The following is a 17,664-nucleotide window of genomic DNA, read 5'->3' as shown; positions in this document are numbered from 1 at the left end:
GACTTTTCTTGCATGATTATGAGTGTGGGATTTGTTTCATCAATGATTAGTTAACTTTGACACAAAGTTTATTAAGCTTGAAAATACAGGCAGATAACACTGTTGAACTAAACTTCAGGGTAACTTTTTCTTTTTGAACAAATACTGATCCACTATGTTCCATTATCAGATACAATTAAAGAGAAACATGCATCCGGGGCCTGGGTAGCTCAGCGAGTAAATATGCTGACTACTACCCCTGGAGTCGCGAGTTCGAATCCAGGGCGTGCTGAGTGACTCCAGCCAGGTCTCCTAAGCAACCAAATTGGCCTGGTTGCTAGAGAGGGTAGAGTCACATGGAGTAACCTCCTCGTGGTCACTATAATGTGGTTCGCTCTCGGTGGGGCGTGTGGTGAGTTGTGCGTCGATGCTGAGGGGAATAGCGCGAAGCCTCCACATGTCTCTGCGGTAGCGCTCTGAACAAGCCAAGTGATAAGATGCATGGATTAACGGTCTCAGATGCAGAGGCAACTGAGATTCGTCCTCTGCCACCCGGATTGAGGCAAGTCACTAAGCCACCACGAGGACTTAGAGCGCATTGGGAATTGGGCATTCCAAATTGGGGAGCAAAAAAAAAAAAAAAAGAGAAACATGCATCCTCAAATAACTTATTCCATTTTAAAAGTTTCCAAATTGAATAGCAGTACCATTGTACACATTGTTGTGATGGGGTGATGTGTTTTTTAAGAGGCTCTTTTTTTATCTTTAGCCCCACATGGTCTCTGAGTGGGCGACACTCTCTCAAAATAGCTTCCGTCAAGAACAGATGAATCGACTCTGCACCTTGTGCTTAATTAAATAATAATAAGGGTTCACTTTGTGTGCACGCTATCTAGAAGCCACATTTGCACTGCTGATTAGACTTATGTTATACTGCTTAATACTGCATGTCCTTCTGAAATAGTGATGACAAGCAGAAGCTACAGGAGAGTATGACCCCTTTCATAGACAGTATTAAACAGCTTTACATACTGTATTTTAGAACAATCCATTTTAGGGACTTTTTATAGTCCGAATGTTTTTTTGACAACCTATAATGTACAGTTCAAAACGTTCCACAAAAGTATGCAGAGAGAATCCATGCATAACATCGTGACAGATCATTAAACCAAATTCAAAAGATCTTTTCAAGATTAGGTCAAACAAAGGTTGTATACTTAAAATATTAATAATGTACTGAAAATTTAACAGTTTGGGGAATTCTTGATCAAGTGCTTTGTAATAACACATTAATAATAAATATACTTCATAGTAATTGTATTTTGCTAGGAAAAGTATGATCAGCAGTGTTGGGAGTAATCTGATTACAAAGTATATCAGATATATTATACTACATAGATTAGATATATTCAACATAGTGTATATATATATATATATATATATATATATATATATATATATATATAAATGGGCTGGTTTGAGTATTCCTGTAAATGCTGATCTCCTGGGATTTTCACGCACAACATTCTCTAGAGTGTAAAGAGAATGGTGCAAAAAACAATGGATGAAAAAGGCTTGTAAATGACAGAGGTCAGATGAGAATGACCAGACTGGTCCAAGCTGACATGAAGGTGACAGTAACCCAAATAAACACGCGTTACAACAGTGCTATGCAGAAAAGCATTTCTGAAAGTATAACACGACTAACACTGAGGCAGATGGGCTACAGCAGCAGAAGACCCCTCTGGGTACCACTACTGTCAGCTAAGAACAGGAAACTGAGGTTGCAGTGGGCACAGGCTCACCAAAACTGGACAGTAGACGATTGGAAAAACATCGTCTGGTCTGACGAATCTGGATTTCTGTTGAGGTACACAAATGGTAGGCCCACTGCAGCCTCAATTTTCTGTTCTTGGCTGACAGAAGTGGAACCCAATGTGGTCTTCTGCTGTTGTAGCCCATCCGCCTCGATGTTCGACATGCTGTGCATTCTGAGATGCTATTCTGCTCATTATAACAGTACAGAGGGTTTATCGGAGTTGCCGTAGCATTTCTGTCAGCTCAAACCATTCTGACCATTCCCCGATGATTTCTGTCATCAACAAGGCGTTTTCATCCACAGAACTGCCCCTTGCTGGATGATTTTTGTTTTTCGCACCATTCTCTTTACACTCTAGAGACTGTTGTGCGTGAAAATCCCAGGAGATCAGCAGTTACAGAAATACTCAAACCAGCCCGTCTGGCACCAACAATCATGCCACGGATGAAATCACTGAGATCAAATTTTTCCCCATTCTGATGGTTAATGTGAACATTAACTGAAGCTCCTGTCCCATATCTGCATGATTTTATACATTACACTGCTGCCACACAATTGGCTGATTAGATATTTGCATGAATAAGTAGATGTACAGGTGTACCTAATAAAGTGGCCGGTGAGTGTATATATATATATATATATGCTATAATAAATATTATACTAATATATAAGTTGAATATTTAAGCATCTGGGGGTTTCTTACTGTGTTTATAATATACATTGATAAAAAAAAAATACATCGTAATTACCGTTTTGTTGACATGACACACCACAAGGCATATGTAATGCTATTTGATACACAAAATGCTGTACTCTGTCAAAGTCTTGTTAAGATATAGTGTGTGGCTCATGTATTATTCCTCTTATGTAACAGCTAACTCAGATCTGAACGTACAGCATCGAATCCCTCAGGAGCAGCCTAGATGCAGACAGTGATGGATTTAGTAACTAACATGCATGTCAGATATCTGTGCTTCTCACTGCTGGGTCAACACTTTCCAGTACACTAAATAGGTGGCTTTAAGGGTAATGTTACACACAAGACTTACATGATAAATGTAAAGTACTTCAAGTGTAGTGGTTGAATCAACTCTAATCAAGAATATAATAGAATTAACTGATAAGCAGCACAACATCTTCTGATTTCTATTATAATCCATCATAGAGAAGGTTTCATATAAAGTGGTGTTATTTTTCAACCCCCTGCAGAGATACAGAATTAGCCAGCAAAGAGTGTCATTAATCAAAATAATGACTAGGTGAGCTGTTCTTGTGGTCAGTACTTGCAGTACTTCTGAAGTGTCAGGTAAAAACATAAAAATGAAATTGTTATAAAAGTGGCTGCCAATTAAAAAAATAAAAGAATAAATAATGGAAACTACACAACAGAGTGTGTTTTTATTCCATCCAGGCCATTTGATTTTATTAGAGAAGTTTTAAATATTACCACATACACAGTGATGTATGAATGTTTCTATGTGCATGTTGGACAGCATTTGGATTTCCTCACCTCTCTCTCTCTCTCTCTCTCTCTCTCTCTCTCTCACTCATGGCTATCATGACTATTTAATGTTTTACATAGCTATTTTAGACACTGTACTTCCATTTAAGTCTCTGATTGGTCAGGTTTCTTTTTGTAATCTGCCTAATGAAGAAAGACATCATTATGAGCAACAGCATCAGCTATATGGTCGCTATAAGCAATGATCAGTCCAGACAACTCTGAAATGTTTTCAGAGGTAATTATCACAGCACCTGGACAAAGTGAAATATTGCATATAAAAATACCAAAGATAATTTGAACAGACAGCTAGTGTTTTAGTTCATTTACTGTATAATTATAAGGTTATAAGAAAAATGTTTGCTGTTAACTGACACAAAACTCAAACATCGAGATACACATTAGACACGTATATTGGTGATGTGAAATCCATAAACTGAAAATGTATTCAATTGCATGAAATAAATGAAAATAAATAAATAAATAAAAATAACTGAACTTAAAATGTCATCCTGTCATGACCTTTACATATTAGCTGTACATATTACATATTCATTTGACATATCTAGCAATTAGATATTTAAAGTAACTTTAAGAAATGTTCTTAAACCCTGTCAACTTAGTCCTATGACAATTGCTTCCTTTATTTACATGATTTTAAACTGTTCAATATTGAGCATCTCATAGCCTACACATTTCTGTAAACATATTTCATGGAGAACTATGTGCTTGCTGTCTTAAACCCATGATATCACATTTACTCATCACTTGAACACTTGGTGTATATGTATTCTAAAAAGGGTACTGACCCCAACACTTGGTAGATAAAACACAACAAGGTTAACAATCAACAAATTGATAATTTATTAGAGAACCAAACCCATCCTGACATCACAAAACAACAAGTTACCTACCATGTCAACTAAGTCAACAACAACAATGTAAGTAAAACCATGCAAATGACCAAACAATACAGCCATATTATTCATGTCCCGGTGCATGCTGGGAAGAGGGTAAATGGGACTGAACCACATAAACTTTTTGTGTAAGCCAATTTGAACACTTATTACTTGCATTTCTGAAAGTTGCCAATCTGAGAAAACTAAAATAATCAAGGAAATCTTTTAATGTTTTTTGAGCATTGTTTACTTGATCTAAGAATATTTTTTTATAGTGAACTGGTTCTGGAAATACACCATTTGTTATGCATATGATAACATGTTTCATGTTATACTAAAAACAAAAACAAATGGATTATTAAAAAATAAAACCTAACAACAGTCCTATGAATTTCTTTGAATTTCATTCCATTTTAATTCTACTTCCTTAAATTCAAATTGCTATTCTACACCCTTTTTGCTACCTCAAGTAACATTTAGTCCAAATTCAGGAATTGATTTGGAATTGAATTGGCATTCTTCATTCAATTCTGAATGGTGCACAATCCTGATCCCTAAGATACAATACTTTTCCAGGGAATTGTAACCACCAATTGAATCACTGAATCATTTATGTGATCTATGAACTTTCAGAAAGAACATATTCACATAAATTATTTGGTTTTCCCAGCACAACATGAGAGAGAGAGAGAGAGAACAGTTTAGGTGAGCTCGTCTGATTGATCCCTCGGCCCCATTGCAGCATTCGCAATATAATGTAACAAATGTAGCTACACTGCTGCTTGCTGGAAAATTCTTGTTACTGGAAAAGCTAAACTATTGTAAAAACGTTGAGCTACTGTCACGTTACTGAAAATGTAGTTAAGTTAGAAGTGTCGCTACTTTTAGTTAACAACTCCCCAACACTGGTAATCACTCTATTAGCTCAACAGGCTAGCAATATATGTTACAAAATTCTTCATATGAAGTATTTGTAGTGAATACTGCAAAATGTACAAGCTGACAGTTTTGGCATTAAAGGTAGCACCACATATAGAGCTATCACACTGGAGTTCAGCACTTTGTTTTCTGGTGTTTCATCTGTATTTCAGTATACATCAGCATTGCAAATGTGACAGACACTGTTCAAAAAACTTCTTTGGAGATGGTGCCAAGATTCTCTGTCTCCAACTAACATGAACAGTGGGGTTCTGGCTTGATCCCTTTCCAAAACATATACAGTATACTGACAGCTGCTGCACTTTGACATATACATTTTATAGGTAGATTTGAAATGTTACATAATCAGTATAGATAACTGCTTAGATTAATATGTCTGATGGACTATTAATAAAACAATAAAGCATTTTTTTAAATGTGATCTCTTTGTTGTTGTTGGTCGAACAGGATCCATTATATTTTTTGCCCAGCGGTGAGCTGTAAAGGCTTTATTGATGCGAACTCCAGATCTTTTGGTCTCTGGATGAAAGGAGCTCCCCCATGACTTCGGTAAAGGTTGAATGTGCCATGGCCAGTGGCTCCCTGCAGTAGGCAAAACCATTCAGTATTTAGGGGAGGTTGATATATATATACTATGTTATATTTTAACATCTTCAAAGTGGCCACACTTTGCCTAGATTTTGCAGTATCTTTGGCATTTTCTCAACCAACTTCTTGAGGTATTACCCTGGGATGCATTTTAAACAGTATTGAAGGAGTTCCCATCTATATGCTGGGCACTCAGTGGCTGCTTTTCTTAATTATTCGGTCCAAGTCATCCATTTCAAAAACTTTTTATATATGATATATATATATATATATATATATATATATATATATATATATATATATATATATATATATATATATATATACAATTAATTAAAAAAAAAGAGTGCTGTGCTTCTAAACACTACAACAAAATTAAATAACATCAGATAAGCTCTTATAACTAATATTGTTTATATATCAAGCATTGACAGCCAATAAAGCGGAGTAATGTCTTTCCGGAGCCCCTTTGCCTCAGAAAATACCATACAAAGAAATTATTTTCTAGAAAATATGAAACATTGTTAAGACACCTTTCTAATGGAAAAACAAACAAGAAAATAAAAATGGTTTGTTCATTAAAAGTGTTGTGCTTACTAGTTCATTGTACATTTATTCCAACAACCCATCACTCTAAATCACTGCAGACGTTTTCCATATACTTTTGAACTATTGCATAACTGTCTCATCCTCAGCCATTGTGTGGGACTGTTTGGATTGGAAAGTGCTGTTTACTTTAAGCAATGTGGGATGTGCGACTGGGTTAGACATCTCCACCAGCCACACACACAGTTCATCAGAAACACAATATGACCTGATCTGTTTAGGAAAACTGCTAAGAAAGTATTTCAAGAACTCAAGATTTTCAAGAAAGAATTTTGTGTCACATTGCCATTTAACTATTGTAATGCACAGTTCATATCCATTGGAAATTGTGACACAAGTCCACAAGAAACCTGGAAAAGGTATTAGGGAGGCCATCAGGGGGTGCTCACCCTGTGGTCTGTGTGGGTCCTAATGCCCCAGTATAGTGACGGGGACACTATACTGTAATTAGGCACCATCCTTCGCATGAGATGTTAAACCGAGGTGTAACCCCAGTGTCCTGGCAAATTCCCCCCACTGGCCCTTATCAATAATGGCTTCCTAATAATCTCCATCCATTAATTGGCTCAATAACTCTACTATCCCCTCTCCACCATTAGCTGGTGTGTGGTGAGTGTACTGGCGCACTATGGCTGCCGTCGCATCATCCAGGTGGATGCTGCACACTGGTGGTAGTTGAAGAGAGTCCCCTGTTCACTGAGTAAAGCGCTTTGAGTGTGGTGTCAGAAAAGCGCTATATAAATGTAACGTTCCTTCAGTAAGTCCACTTGCAATGCTGTGACAATTTATTTTAATCTGCTGCCATTTCAACAGACAATACCTCACAAGACTAAGCGTTTCCATGACAACATGACTCACAATAACTCTTTAAGCGTACCTGTGCCAGCTGGGAATGCCTCACAACAGTCATTTCATGCTGTTTCTGTTGCCAAAAATCTCTCTATTTAGCGCCTTTACCATTTAAATTTTTCACACCACCACCTGCATTAAATGTCCTATAGGACAAATGGGAACTAAAGAACTATAATATCATTCTAAACACACTCAGTATAACTCTTTCTACTGTATAAAGTCTTTAATTTCTTTTTAACGGTGCATTTGATTGACTTGCATGTAATTGCTGACTATCATCAAATAATGAGAGAAAAGCATTAGTTTTGTTTATTATTACGTACTTCAATAGCTTGGTTGTAGAGTTTGTGTGTGTACTGAATCTAAGAGATCATGACATCTCAACACAGTCATTGCCAATGACTGTGTTGAGATGTCATGATCTCTTAGATTCAGTACACACACAAACTCTACAACCAAGCTATTGAAGTACGTAATAATAAACAAAACTAGTATGCTGAATGCTATGCATTAGTTTTGTCTTAACTATCATGAGAGCGAGGGAAGGCAGTGATGATTTATGTCACAGCTGCAATGTTTTACTTCTGCTTACACCATACTGCAACTTTACACAGTTACTGGAAAATCATCCTCACTCGAATAATTAATTAATGAACACCTACTGCGCAGTTTGGCATGGATTTATCTGCATGTCTTAGTTGTGCACATAAAACAAATAGTACCTGCATATAGATATTATAGCAATCTTTGCTCACTGTGAAATTACTGTTTCTAAGGTTTTACATTTGAAATGGTTTTATTATAAATTTCTACCTGGGTTGAAACAGTTATCTGTAGATAAGCTCAGCCTAATTGTAATGAGATGACATTCAGGCAGATTAATCATGTTGGGCTGTAACAAAGGACTCAAGAGCAATACAGAATGACCACTCGAGAGGCTTGACAGCAATTATTTAACACTGAAGCTTGTATTTTTCCAATTTGCACATTTTCTCAACCAAAATGATAGCATGTGAAGAATCCATTACCATGTTTGTAATAGTAAAGCAGTCAGTAGCTACTGGTTTGATCACAGTGGCAACATTCTGTCTGCATTCTACTCCTCATTCCACATTTTACATTCTTGACCAACTTATCATTACAGCCATGTCATATATGAATGTAAATTACAGTCAATTTAATGTATTTCTGCTTAAAGGAATATTCTGTATTCAATACAAGTTAAGCACAATCAACAGCATTTGTGCCATAATGTTGATTACCACAAAAATTAATTGTCAACTTGTCTTTTCTTTTCTTTGAAGATATCTCATCAGTTCAAGGCAGGGACTCAAACATTATGATGAGTAAATTGATGTGTGCATGAGCTGATCTTGTGAAGTATATTTACTTGATATTAATCGAACCACAAACGCTAAAACATTGTCTTTTTCTTATGACCTTGCTTGGTTAGAGCTCTAGAGGAAGGAATTCAATTTATACCGGAACCTCCTCTGGGTTTTAATAAATTCTGAGAAGTCATTGGGGATTGCTGATATGAAGTGAAGCTATTGTGACTATAAGGTAGTGACTCTAAAATGCACTTAACCTACTCACTATAGACCTCAGACAGGTGCTGCAGTGCTCATGTATGGGTTCATACAGTGCACAGGCATATTACATCATGCCAAATAATGTTTATCTCAAGAAGAGACCCAGCTTCAGTTGCAATATGATTCTACAGTGACACACTTATACTGTAAATGTTAAAGGATTGTTCCGGGTTCATACAAGTTAAGTTTAATCAACAGATTATGTGGCATTATAATGGTTAACACAAAAAATAAATTTTCAAAAAATGTTTTTTGTGGTAATCAATATTATGCCACAAATGCTGTCGATTGATTTTAACTTTTATTGAACTATATGAATGTATGACATATACTAAGTTTGAATATAGTTTTTTTTTTTTTTTTTTTTTTTTTACAGTATTTGATATTTTATATTGTATTTACAGAGAAGGCCTAATGTGTAATCTTTCCAGTCATTCTAGAGTTCCCATTTGTAGTTATAAAACAGGTTTTGATGTTTTCAATGATTGAAACGGACTCTGTCAAGAATAGATTCAATATTTTGCGTAAAACAGATTAAGCATCAGCTTGTTTGTGCTGTTCGTTCAAAATCCATTTTACTCTAATGAAAGTTTTTGACAAAAGCTTGTAAGCTGCAACTTTTATTAATGATTTTAAGATTCTCAGTATATTTTATGAAAATTGAATAATTTTTTAGTAATACCATCTCAAGTGTACAGACAGACAGACAGACAGACAAACAGACAGACAGATAGATAGATAGATAGATAGATAGATAGATAGATAGATAGATAGATCATACCGTTTCAGAGGCTCTGATTCCAGAGATAGACACAGGTGGGATAATGAGCCTTTATCATGCTGATAGACTTACAATAGAGGAGACACCCACGGTGGGTTTGTACCCAGAAGTGCAGCTGGCGCTGCTTCTTAGCTATTGTCTACCTTCTTTTTGATGTGCCATTTTTAAAGAGCTGATAGTGAGCCCTGGTTCTGACTCACGTGCTCCCAGGGGAAGCCCTTCACTGAGGAAGAGGCGCAGTGATGACACTTCTTTAAAGGTTCTAATTCCTTCTTGTTTGCTCGTAGTCACCAAGTCATTAATTTGTAAGAGTATTACGTTGTCACTCTAAATAAAGCTGCGCTATACAGAATACAGCAATGCATAGGAATGATCAACAGATTTCTCTAGAATATTTTAAGATGTGTTCATGTATAACACACAAACCATTTCACTAAGTGCCAGTCTTAAAAATAATTTTTTTTAAAAAAATTTTTATCAGCATGTTAGGTTGCATTAAGAATCTTTAACATCTCTAGAACCCATTGCACAAAAGGTTCTTTGCAGTGAAAACAAGTTTCCCTAATTCCTTCAAAAAAAAAACAATTTTTTTTTTAGAACCTTTCACTGCAAGGTTACTTGGGGAACCAAAAATGGTTCTTCTATCAAATCAAATCAAATCATTTTATTGTCACTCAACCATATACACAAGTGCAACAGTGGGTGAAAGTCTTGGGTGCGGTTCCAAGCAACATAGCAGTATGACAATTACAATAAACATCTGATTTACACATAACACAGTTTACACATCTGTTACACAACACAATATACACCTAATAATATACAATATACAGTATACACAAAATAAGAAGACTATATACAATAACAATACACTGTTTCCAGTGTGTTATTAAGTGAAATATAAAATGTGGGTCCAGTCTGAGGCTAATAAAGTGCAGTGCTTATATATGTATCGTGAGCGATCAAGAGTTCAAAAGTCTGATTGCTTGGGGGGAGAAGCTGTCATGAAGTCGGCTGGTGCAGGTCCTGATGCTGCGATACCACCTGCCTGATGGTAGCAGTGAGATCAGCCCATGGCTCGGGTGGCTGGAGTCTCTGATGACCCTCCGAGCTTTTTTCACACACCGCCTATGGCATTCTATGGCATTTTTGCAACAAAAAAAATAAAAAAATAAAAACTTTTTTGTAAACATTATTTTTGCTGTGCATGGAGCATCCTTTCTGTTAAGAGAAAGTGACCCCTGAATGAACTTGGCTTCATTGCCACAATTCTTTGCGTACAACCTGAATTTTAAATATTTTACGACAAAATGTTTTGCATTCATAAAAATGATTAAAGCTCAAGCCATTACACCACTGATTCATCTTTGTACCCCAGTTTCTGTTTGTAGAAGCATCATTTGTAAAATAAATAAATAAATAAACAGATCATAGTTATTTGTGCTATGAAGAACTAGCTTTTATGTGTGTTAAGAAATTTAGTTTTTTCTTGTTTTAAACAAGCAATTGTTTTGGATATACTGACAAAACATTTTTACTTGAAGATATGCTTCATATGGTAACATTAAAATTAACTTGTTTTATTCAGGTCAACAAAATATTATTTAACATGAATCAACCTGAATACATAAGGTTACAACAACAAAACTACTTTTATGGGTTACATCAGGCTGAAATAGCTTCACTTTTATAGTTATAGACAAAGGTTTCCTGCAGACGTTGCCACAACCGTCTTAGAATATAATCGTTAAGCGCAGCCACAAGATTTAGACTAGTATATTTCACAATTGCTACAAAACGGCCTCCCACAGTCTCTGTCCTTGTGCGCATGATCCAAGAACAAAGCAGCAGTGAGCGTGATCGAGTCCCTGAACTCCACCAGCACGAGCGTTGCGAAGCGCAGGACTGAGCGCCTCTAGATGAATAATGGAAATTGCATGGATTTTATTCTGCCATAAAAGTGCAATGTGTGTTCATTCAAAATAATTTTCATTGTTTTGTTACAAATCTAAAAAGGGAAATGTGCAGGCGCGAAAGGAAGACGCGATTGTGGTTCAGCACTCTGGACAGCGCACGCAAGTTGCGCCTGCTGCGACTTACTACTGGAGTTATTTTGCCTATTGAACACCATGTTTAACAAATGAAGAATCATGCTGCTGATAATATTTTGACCATCAACCGGGGCAAATACACCGCAAGTGGACTTTTGAAGTGAGAAATGGACTTTGCGGAAATTCTGTTGGCTTCGTTCATCGTTGTGGTCGCGATTGTTTCTTTGTTGTCGAACTTACTGGTGTTGCTATGCTTCATTCACAGCAGCGAAATACGCCGACAGGTGCCAGGGGTGTTCACCATGAACTTGTCGTTTTGCAACATACTGATTTCCGTCCTGAACATGCCGTTCACTTTAGTGGGGATCGTGAAACACCAGCAGCCTTTTGGGGACTGCCTCTGTCGCGCGGTCAGCTTTCTGGAGACCTTCCTGACTGCCAACAGCATGCTGAGCATGGCAGCCCTCAGCATAGACCGCTGGATCGCTGTGGTGTTCCCGCTGAGTTACTCCAGCAAAATGCGCTACCGGGACGCGCTGGTCATGGTGTGTTACGCGTGGCTTTATTCGCTCACGTTCTCCCTCATCCCGCTGCTTTTCTCCTGGTTTGACTACAATCCCATTTACGCATCCTGCACGTTGCATTTGAACGAGGAGAGTGCGCGGATTAAGTTCACTGTGTTCACCATTGTCTTTCATGCCACCAGCTTCATGCTCTCGCTCCTGATTTTGTGTGTTACATACTTAAAGGTGTTAAAAGTTGCACGATTTCACTGCAAGAGGATTGACATTATAACCATGCAGACCCTCTTCTTACTGGTAGATATTCACCCAAGGTATTTATGCCAATTCATTCCTATTTCTCATCCTCATTTTACTCTATTAAGCGTCTAATATTAGAATAGGGCTGTTTGTGCAAGGTTTCCCCATCTCATTGACATTTTGCAATACTCCTTTGTATCGTAGTGTTAAGCAGCGCTGTCTTGCAGAACAAAAGAGGAGGAAACAGCGCGCCACTAAGAAAATCAGCATTTTCATTGGGTCTTTCATCATCTGTTTCGCCCCTAATGTCATTACAAGGTATGTGCTATTTTCACCATAACATTTCGCATTTGTTCAAACACTATGAGGGACTATTACGATAAAACAGGATGAAATATGAAGAAGAAAAAAAAAAAGAAAAAAAAAACAGAAAAAAAAAAAAACAGGCGAAGATAGTTAAGACAAAACAAATGCATAGCATTCGGCATACTAGTTTAGTTTATTATTATGTACTTCAATAGCTTGTTTGTAGAATTTTTTAACTATAAAAATGTAAAATAATAATAATAATAATAAATAAGTACCTCGAAATGGCGTCATTTAATTGAGTCGTGAGATGACGCTTACAAGACAATAAATAAATAAATCTGTTACTAAGAATAGCTCTTGTGCGCCAGAGGTGACAAGACACATAAACACTTTTCGTTTTTCTAAGATGATTGGCTCATGATTTTGTAAGAAGCCTCACCTGATCTGAAAACATTTTTTTTTCTTCTTCCCATTTTCTGTAACATACTCTCATTAGAATGCAATATGGCCACATATCATCAAGTCATATCACTAATTACATTATAAGAAAGACCACAATCAGTTTTGGCATGTTTATTGCATGCAAACAACAAATTTGCTGCTAATGCAATGATGGTACATTTATACTGAATTGTATTTTTGTGTGATTTAGTCTGCACTGAAAAAAAGTGGTAACCTGTAATTGTTATCTCAAGGATCTACAGTATTTCTACTTTCAATTTACAAACCCATTACTATATATATATATATATATATATATATATATATATATATATATATATATATATATATATATATATATATATTTTTTTTTTTTTTTTTTTTTTTTTTACCTAAATAAAACCAGTTAATTCAAATGTTACCACATGAAGCAATTTTTTTAGGTTACCTGACAAAACTGTTTACAGTGCGAATAAATTGTTGTTAATGTACTTTTCTGTGTTTCCAAGGCTGGCTGAGCTGCTTCCCTTTGTGGACATCAACCGACACTGGGGTATTGTCAGCAAGTGTTTAACATACAGCAAGGCAGCTTCAGATCCGTTTGCCTACTCCCTCCTGCGCCAGCAGTACAAGAAGGTCTTGGCAACCGTGGCCAACCGCCTGTTAAAGCGTGATTTATACCCTTCCTCTGGACACAGCAGCTCTATGGACACAGAGAATGACTACAGTCTTCAAAGAATCAGCTAATGAAGCACAAAATGAGACACAAACAGAAAAATCCCAATGCCTTGGTTGTGTGTGTGTGTGGGCGGGTTTGAGTGGTTTACGAGGGCATTTTTTTAGGTTACAAACTGGTAATTACAAGGGTATTATGCTATAAATATTGTTTATGAGGACATTTCTAGTGTCCCCATAATTCCAATTGCTTAAAAAACATACTAAACAATGTTTAAAAAAAAAAAAAAAAAACAACAACAAAAAAAAAAAAGTTAAAATGCAGAAAGTTTTTTTGTGAGGGTTAGGTTTAGGGGTAGAGTTAGGGGATATAATCTATAATTCGTACAGTATAAAAATCATTATGTCTATGGAGAGTCCTTATAAGGATAGCCACACAACATGTGTGTATGTGTGTGTGTGTGTGTGTGTGTGTGTGTGTGTGTGTGTGTGTGTGTGTGTGTGTGTGCAAATTTAGGATTGAGTGAGTTTGTATGTGAGAGAGAGACTGAGAAAGAGAGAGTGATAGTGCGGTCACAGCTGGTGATGTTAACAGTGATGCTGACCCACTCTAATGTAACCAGACTGTGTTGTGATAAAGAAGGACACCAGCAAAGTACAGAGTATAAACATGCTATATTCATACTGTATATACAGAGAAACTCACTACTTTTGGTGCTGCAGAGTAACTTCACACCACATCTTGGCTTGACATCATGGCACATTTTATGCTGCAGTATATACTTTTGGTCTAATGTGCCCCCAGCTAATACGTTTCAATCAAGAAGAGTTTGTTATAAAAGTGTATTATGTGAATTTTATCATTGGATTGAGGCTTTGCAAACCTACAAAATGCCATTCGTATCAGTTTACCTCTCAAGTTAGACAAATGTCTATTTTTTGACTGAAGTATCTAAGGTTGTTGTTAGACTGGACTCTCTTGTTAAAAGACTTTTCACTCACAAGCCTACTGACCACTGGACAGTAATGCACTTTGTTTATCTTAGTATTTGATATTAGCGTCAGAACAGCCAAAGTTGAATATCTCTACAGAGCTTTTATTGTAACTGAATGTACAAGATTCTTGTAACAGCTGTTCACAGTGCTAGTGCATTGTTCTATTTGGTGGTTTGTTGCAAGTTGTTTTTGAAGGTGATTTTGTTAGATTTTGATGTAGCTACTTTGCACAGCACAAGAAATTTATAGTGTATTTGTTTATTTAAAATGATCTCAGTTCAGAAGTTGTGAGGTTTACGGAGTACCAGAGTTCAAACTAATGAAGTGCTTTATACAGCTGTATTAGTGCCAGATTTATATACATTTGTTGAAATTACTGTTTTGTGAAAATGGTGCAATAAAGATCTTTTAACCGTAAAGAAAAAAAAAATGATAAAATGTGAGTCAAATGTATTTTGGGTTCAGTACAAGTAGGATCAGCCATCAGCATTTGTGGAATAACGTTGATTACCAAATAATAATAATAATAATAATAATAATAATAATAATAATAATAATAAATTAGCATCCCTTGTTTATTTACAAAAAGGAAAAATTGCTATTACAGTAAGGCACTTACAGTGGAAGTGAATTGGGCCAGTACATAAATATTAAACTACACAGTTTCAAATGTATAGCCACAAGACATAAACATTTCACGTGTCAACATGATTTTAGTGTGATAAATTCGCTCACTAACCTTATCTGTGTGAATTCCAATATTTCAACTTTGTTGTCATGATGCAACGCTGGTAAACACAGTAAATCTCTGGTTTTATCACACTAAAATCATGTAGACGCACATAATGTTTATGTCTTGTGGCTGTACTTTTGAAACAGTGTGTTTTTTATTGTTTATGGACTGGCCCCATTCACTTCCATTGTACCTTATCGTATCCACAATTTTTACCTCCTTTTATTTTTTTATTTTTTTTGTGGTTATCAACATTATGCCACAAATGATGTCCACTGTATAATGTTTACATCTCGTGGCTATACTTTTCAAACAGTAAGCATTTTTATGTTTATGGACTGGCCCCATTCACTTGCATTGTACCTTACTGTGTTTTTTGCCTCATTTTTTTATTTTATTAAAAGAGGGACAAGGGGGCCTGGGTAGCTCAGCGAGTATTGACGCTGGCTACCACCCCTGGAGTCGCGAGTTTGAATCCAGGGCGTGCTGAGTGACTCCAGCCAGGTCTCCTAAGCAACCAAATCGGCCCGGTTGCTAGTGATGGTAGAGTCACATGGGGTAACCTCCTCGTGGTCGCAGTTAGTGGTTCTCGCTCTCAATGGGGCGTGTGGTAAGTTGTGCGTGGATCGCGGAGAGTAGCATGAGCCTCCACATGCTGTGAGTCTCCGCCATGTCATACACAGCGAGCCACGTGATAAGATGCGCAGATTGACTGTCTCAGAAGCGGAGGCAACTGAGACTTGTCCTCCGCCACCCGGATTGAGGCGAGTAACCGTGCCACCACGAGGACTTATTGGGCATTCCAAACTGGGAGAAAAGGGGATAGAAAAAAAGTGAGAGACAAAATAATTTTTGTGATTTTGCTGAAACATTCCTGGCACTATGTTTCAGCGCCAGGAATGAGGCTCAACATCCTCCGCCATCACATCGTTTCGTCTTGAAGTTTTCTGCCCGCATGCAATTGTTTTCGATTTTTTTTTTTTTTTTTTTTTTACTTGGGTGTACAAAAGTTTTCCCTTTATAATTTAACAGGTGACAAAAAAAAAAAAAAAAAAAAAACAAAAAAAAAAAACGCACTCAAGTAAACCGTTCCTGAGAAACTTTTTTCGCAAGAGTGCTTCATCCTGTATAACAAAAGGAGAGAAATGAAATCAGTTCTTACACTGAGGGTGTTTGTGACTCCTTGCGAACCTGGCATCTATTTTCAGGGTGAACAGTTGCTTTCACACATGCCTTTTTTACTGCGAGCATAGAAAATATAGTTTATTTTATAACCTTATACAACCTTATACAAACAAATAAAACTACAACAGCATAAGCTTGCCGTTTAACATTCTTATATCACTAACATTTTGCCAAATCTAATTAGTTAAATTTGCATGTAATGTTGATTTTTTTAAAGGCGTTAGAACGTTGTGGGAAACGTTGTTTAAAAACACGTCGTCAATACTTACAGGCAAATGCTACAATAGTCACTTTGTAGCGCCATCAAGTGTTGCATAAAGGCTATTTCACAATAATGCACTATTTACTTCCATAGGTCCATGCAAGGTTCCAGTTGAGTAGAAACGTGTGTCACGATTCTTGTTTTGTTGAAATATGCACATAAAATGAACATACAGTTGAGTGCATACGTTTGCATAAGCCTGTATACAAAAGCAAGGGATAAAAGATCATTGTTTATTTAGTAGGCTACATAACACATATTGGTAACACTTTACAATAAGGTCCCATTTGCTAAAATTAGTAACAATATTAGTTAATATGAACTCTCAATGAATAATACTTTTACAGCATTTATTAATCTCGGTTAATTTTAACATATACTAACACATTTTTAAAATCAAAAGTTGTATTTGTTAACATGAGTTAATGCTCTATGAACTAAAATGCATTAACAATGAACAATTGTGTTTTTTATTAACTAACATTAAAACAAATATTAATTAGTGCTGTAAAAATATATTGTTGATTGTTTATTCATGATACCTAATGCATTAGTAATGTTAATGAATGGAATCTTATTGTAAAGATATATTTATCCCACATGAAAACAAAAACAAGTTACACAAATCATCCTGTTGAAAAGTTTACAACCCCTTGGTTCTTAATAGTGTGTTGTGCCTTCTTGAACTTCAAATG

General features: G+C 36.3%; 1 protein-coding gene across 1 annotated transcript; it reads left to right on the top strand.

Annotated features, from left to right (window-relative positions):
- The first annotated feature begins 11,432 nt into the window (after positions 1-11,432).
- LOC127443994 (G-protein coupled receptor 26-like) lies at positions 11,433-13,893 on the top strand. Its single transcript, XM_051703120.1, has 3 exons — positions 11,433-12,442; positions 12,573-12,686; positions 13,628-13,893. Exons 1-3 carry the CDS (start codon positions 11,775-11,777, stop codon positions 13,863-13,865), a joined length of 1,020 nt encoding a protein of 339 aa, XP_051559080.1. The 5' UTR covers positions 11,433-11,774; the 3' UTR covers positions 13,866-13,893.
- Positions 13,894-17,664: the final 3,771 nt, after the last annotated feature.

This window comes from Myxocyprinus asiaticus, chromosome 1 (assembly GCF_019703515.2).
Source record: "Myxocyprinus asiaticus isolate MX2 ecotype Aquarium Trade chromosome 1, UBuf_Myxa_2, whole genome shotgun sequence".
In the NCBI taxonomy this organism is placed as follows: domain Eukaryota; kingdom Metazoa; phylum Chordata; class Actinopteri; order Cypriniformes; family Catostomidae; genus Myxocyprinus; species Myxocyprinus asiaticus.
The sequence above is the reverse complement of the archived record's forward strand: the minus strand, read 5'-3'. Positions and strand labels throughout refer to the sequence as shown.

What these genes read in the sequence shown, in the direction of transcription:
- LOC127443994 (XM_051703120.1), top strand. Translation starts at nt 11,775, where the DNA reads ATGGACTTTGCGGAAATTCTGTTGGCTTCGTTCATCGTTGTGGTCGCG. An exon ending in CTGGTAGATATTCACCCAAG is followed by an intron (nt 12,443 to 12,572) that starts GTATTTATGCCA and finishes TTTGTATCGTAG; the next exon opens with TGTTAAGCAGCGCTGTCTTG. An exon ending in GCCCCTAATGTCATTACAAG is followed by an intron (nt 12,687 to 13,627) that starts GTATGTGCTATT and finishes TGTGTTTCCAAG; the next exon opens with GCTGGCTGAGCTGCTTCCCT.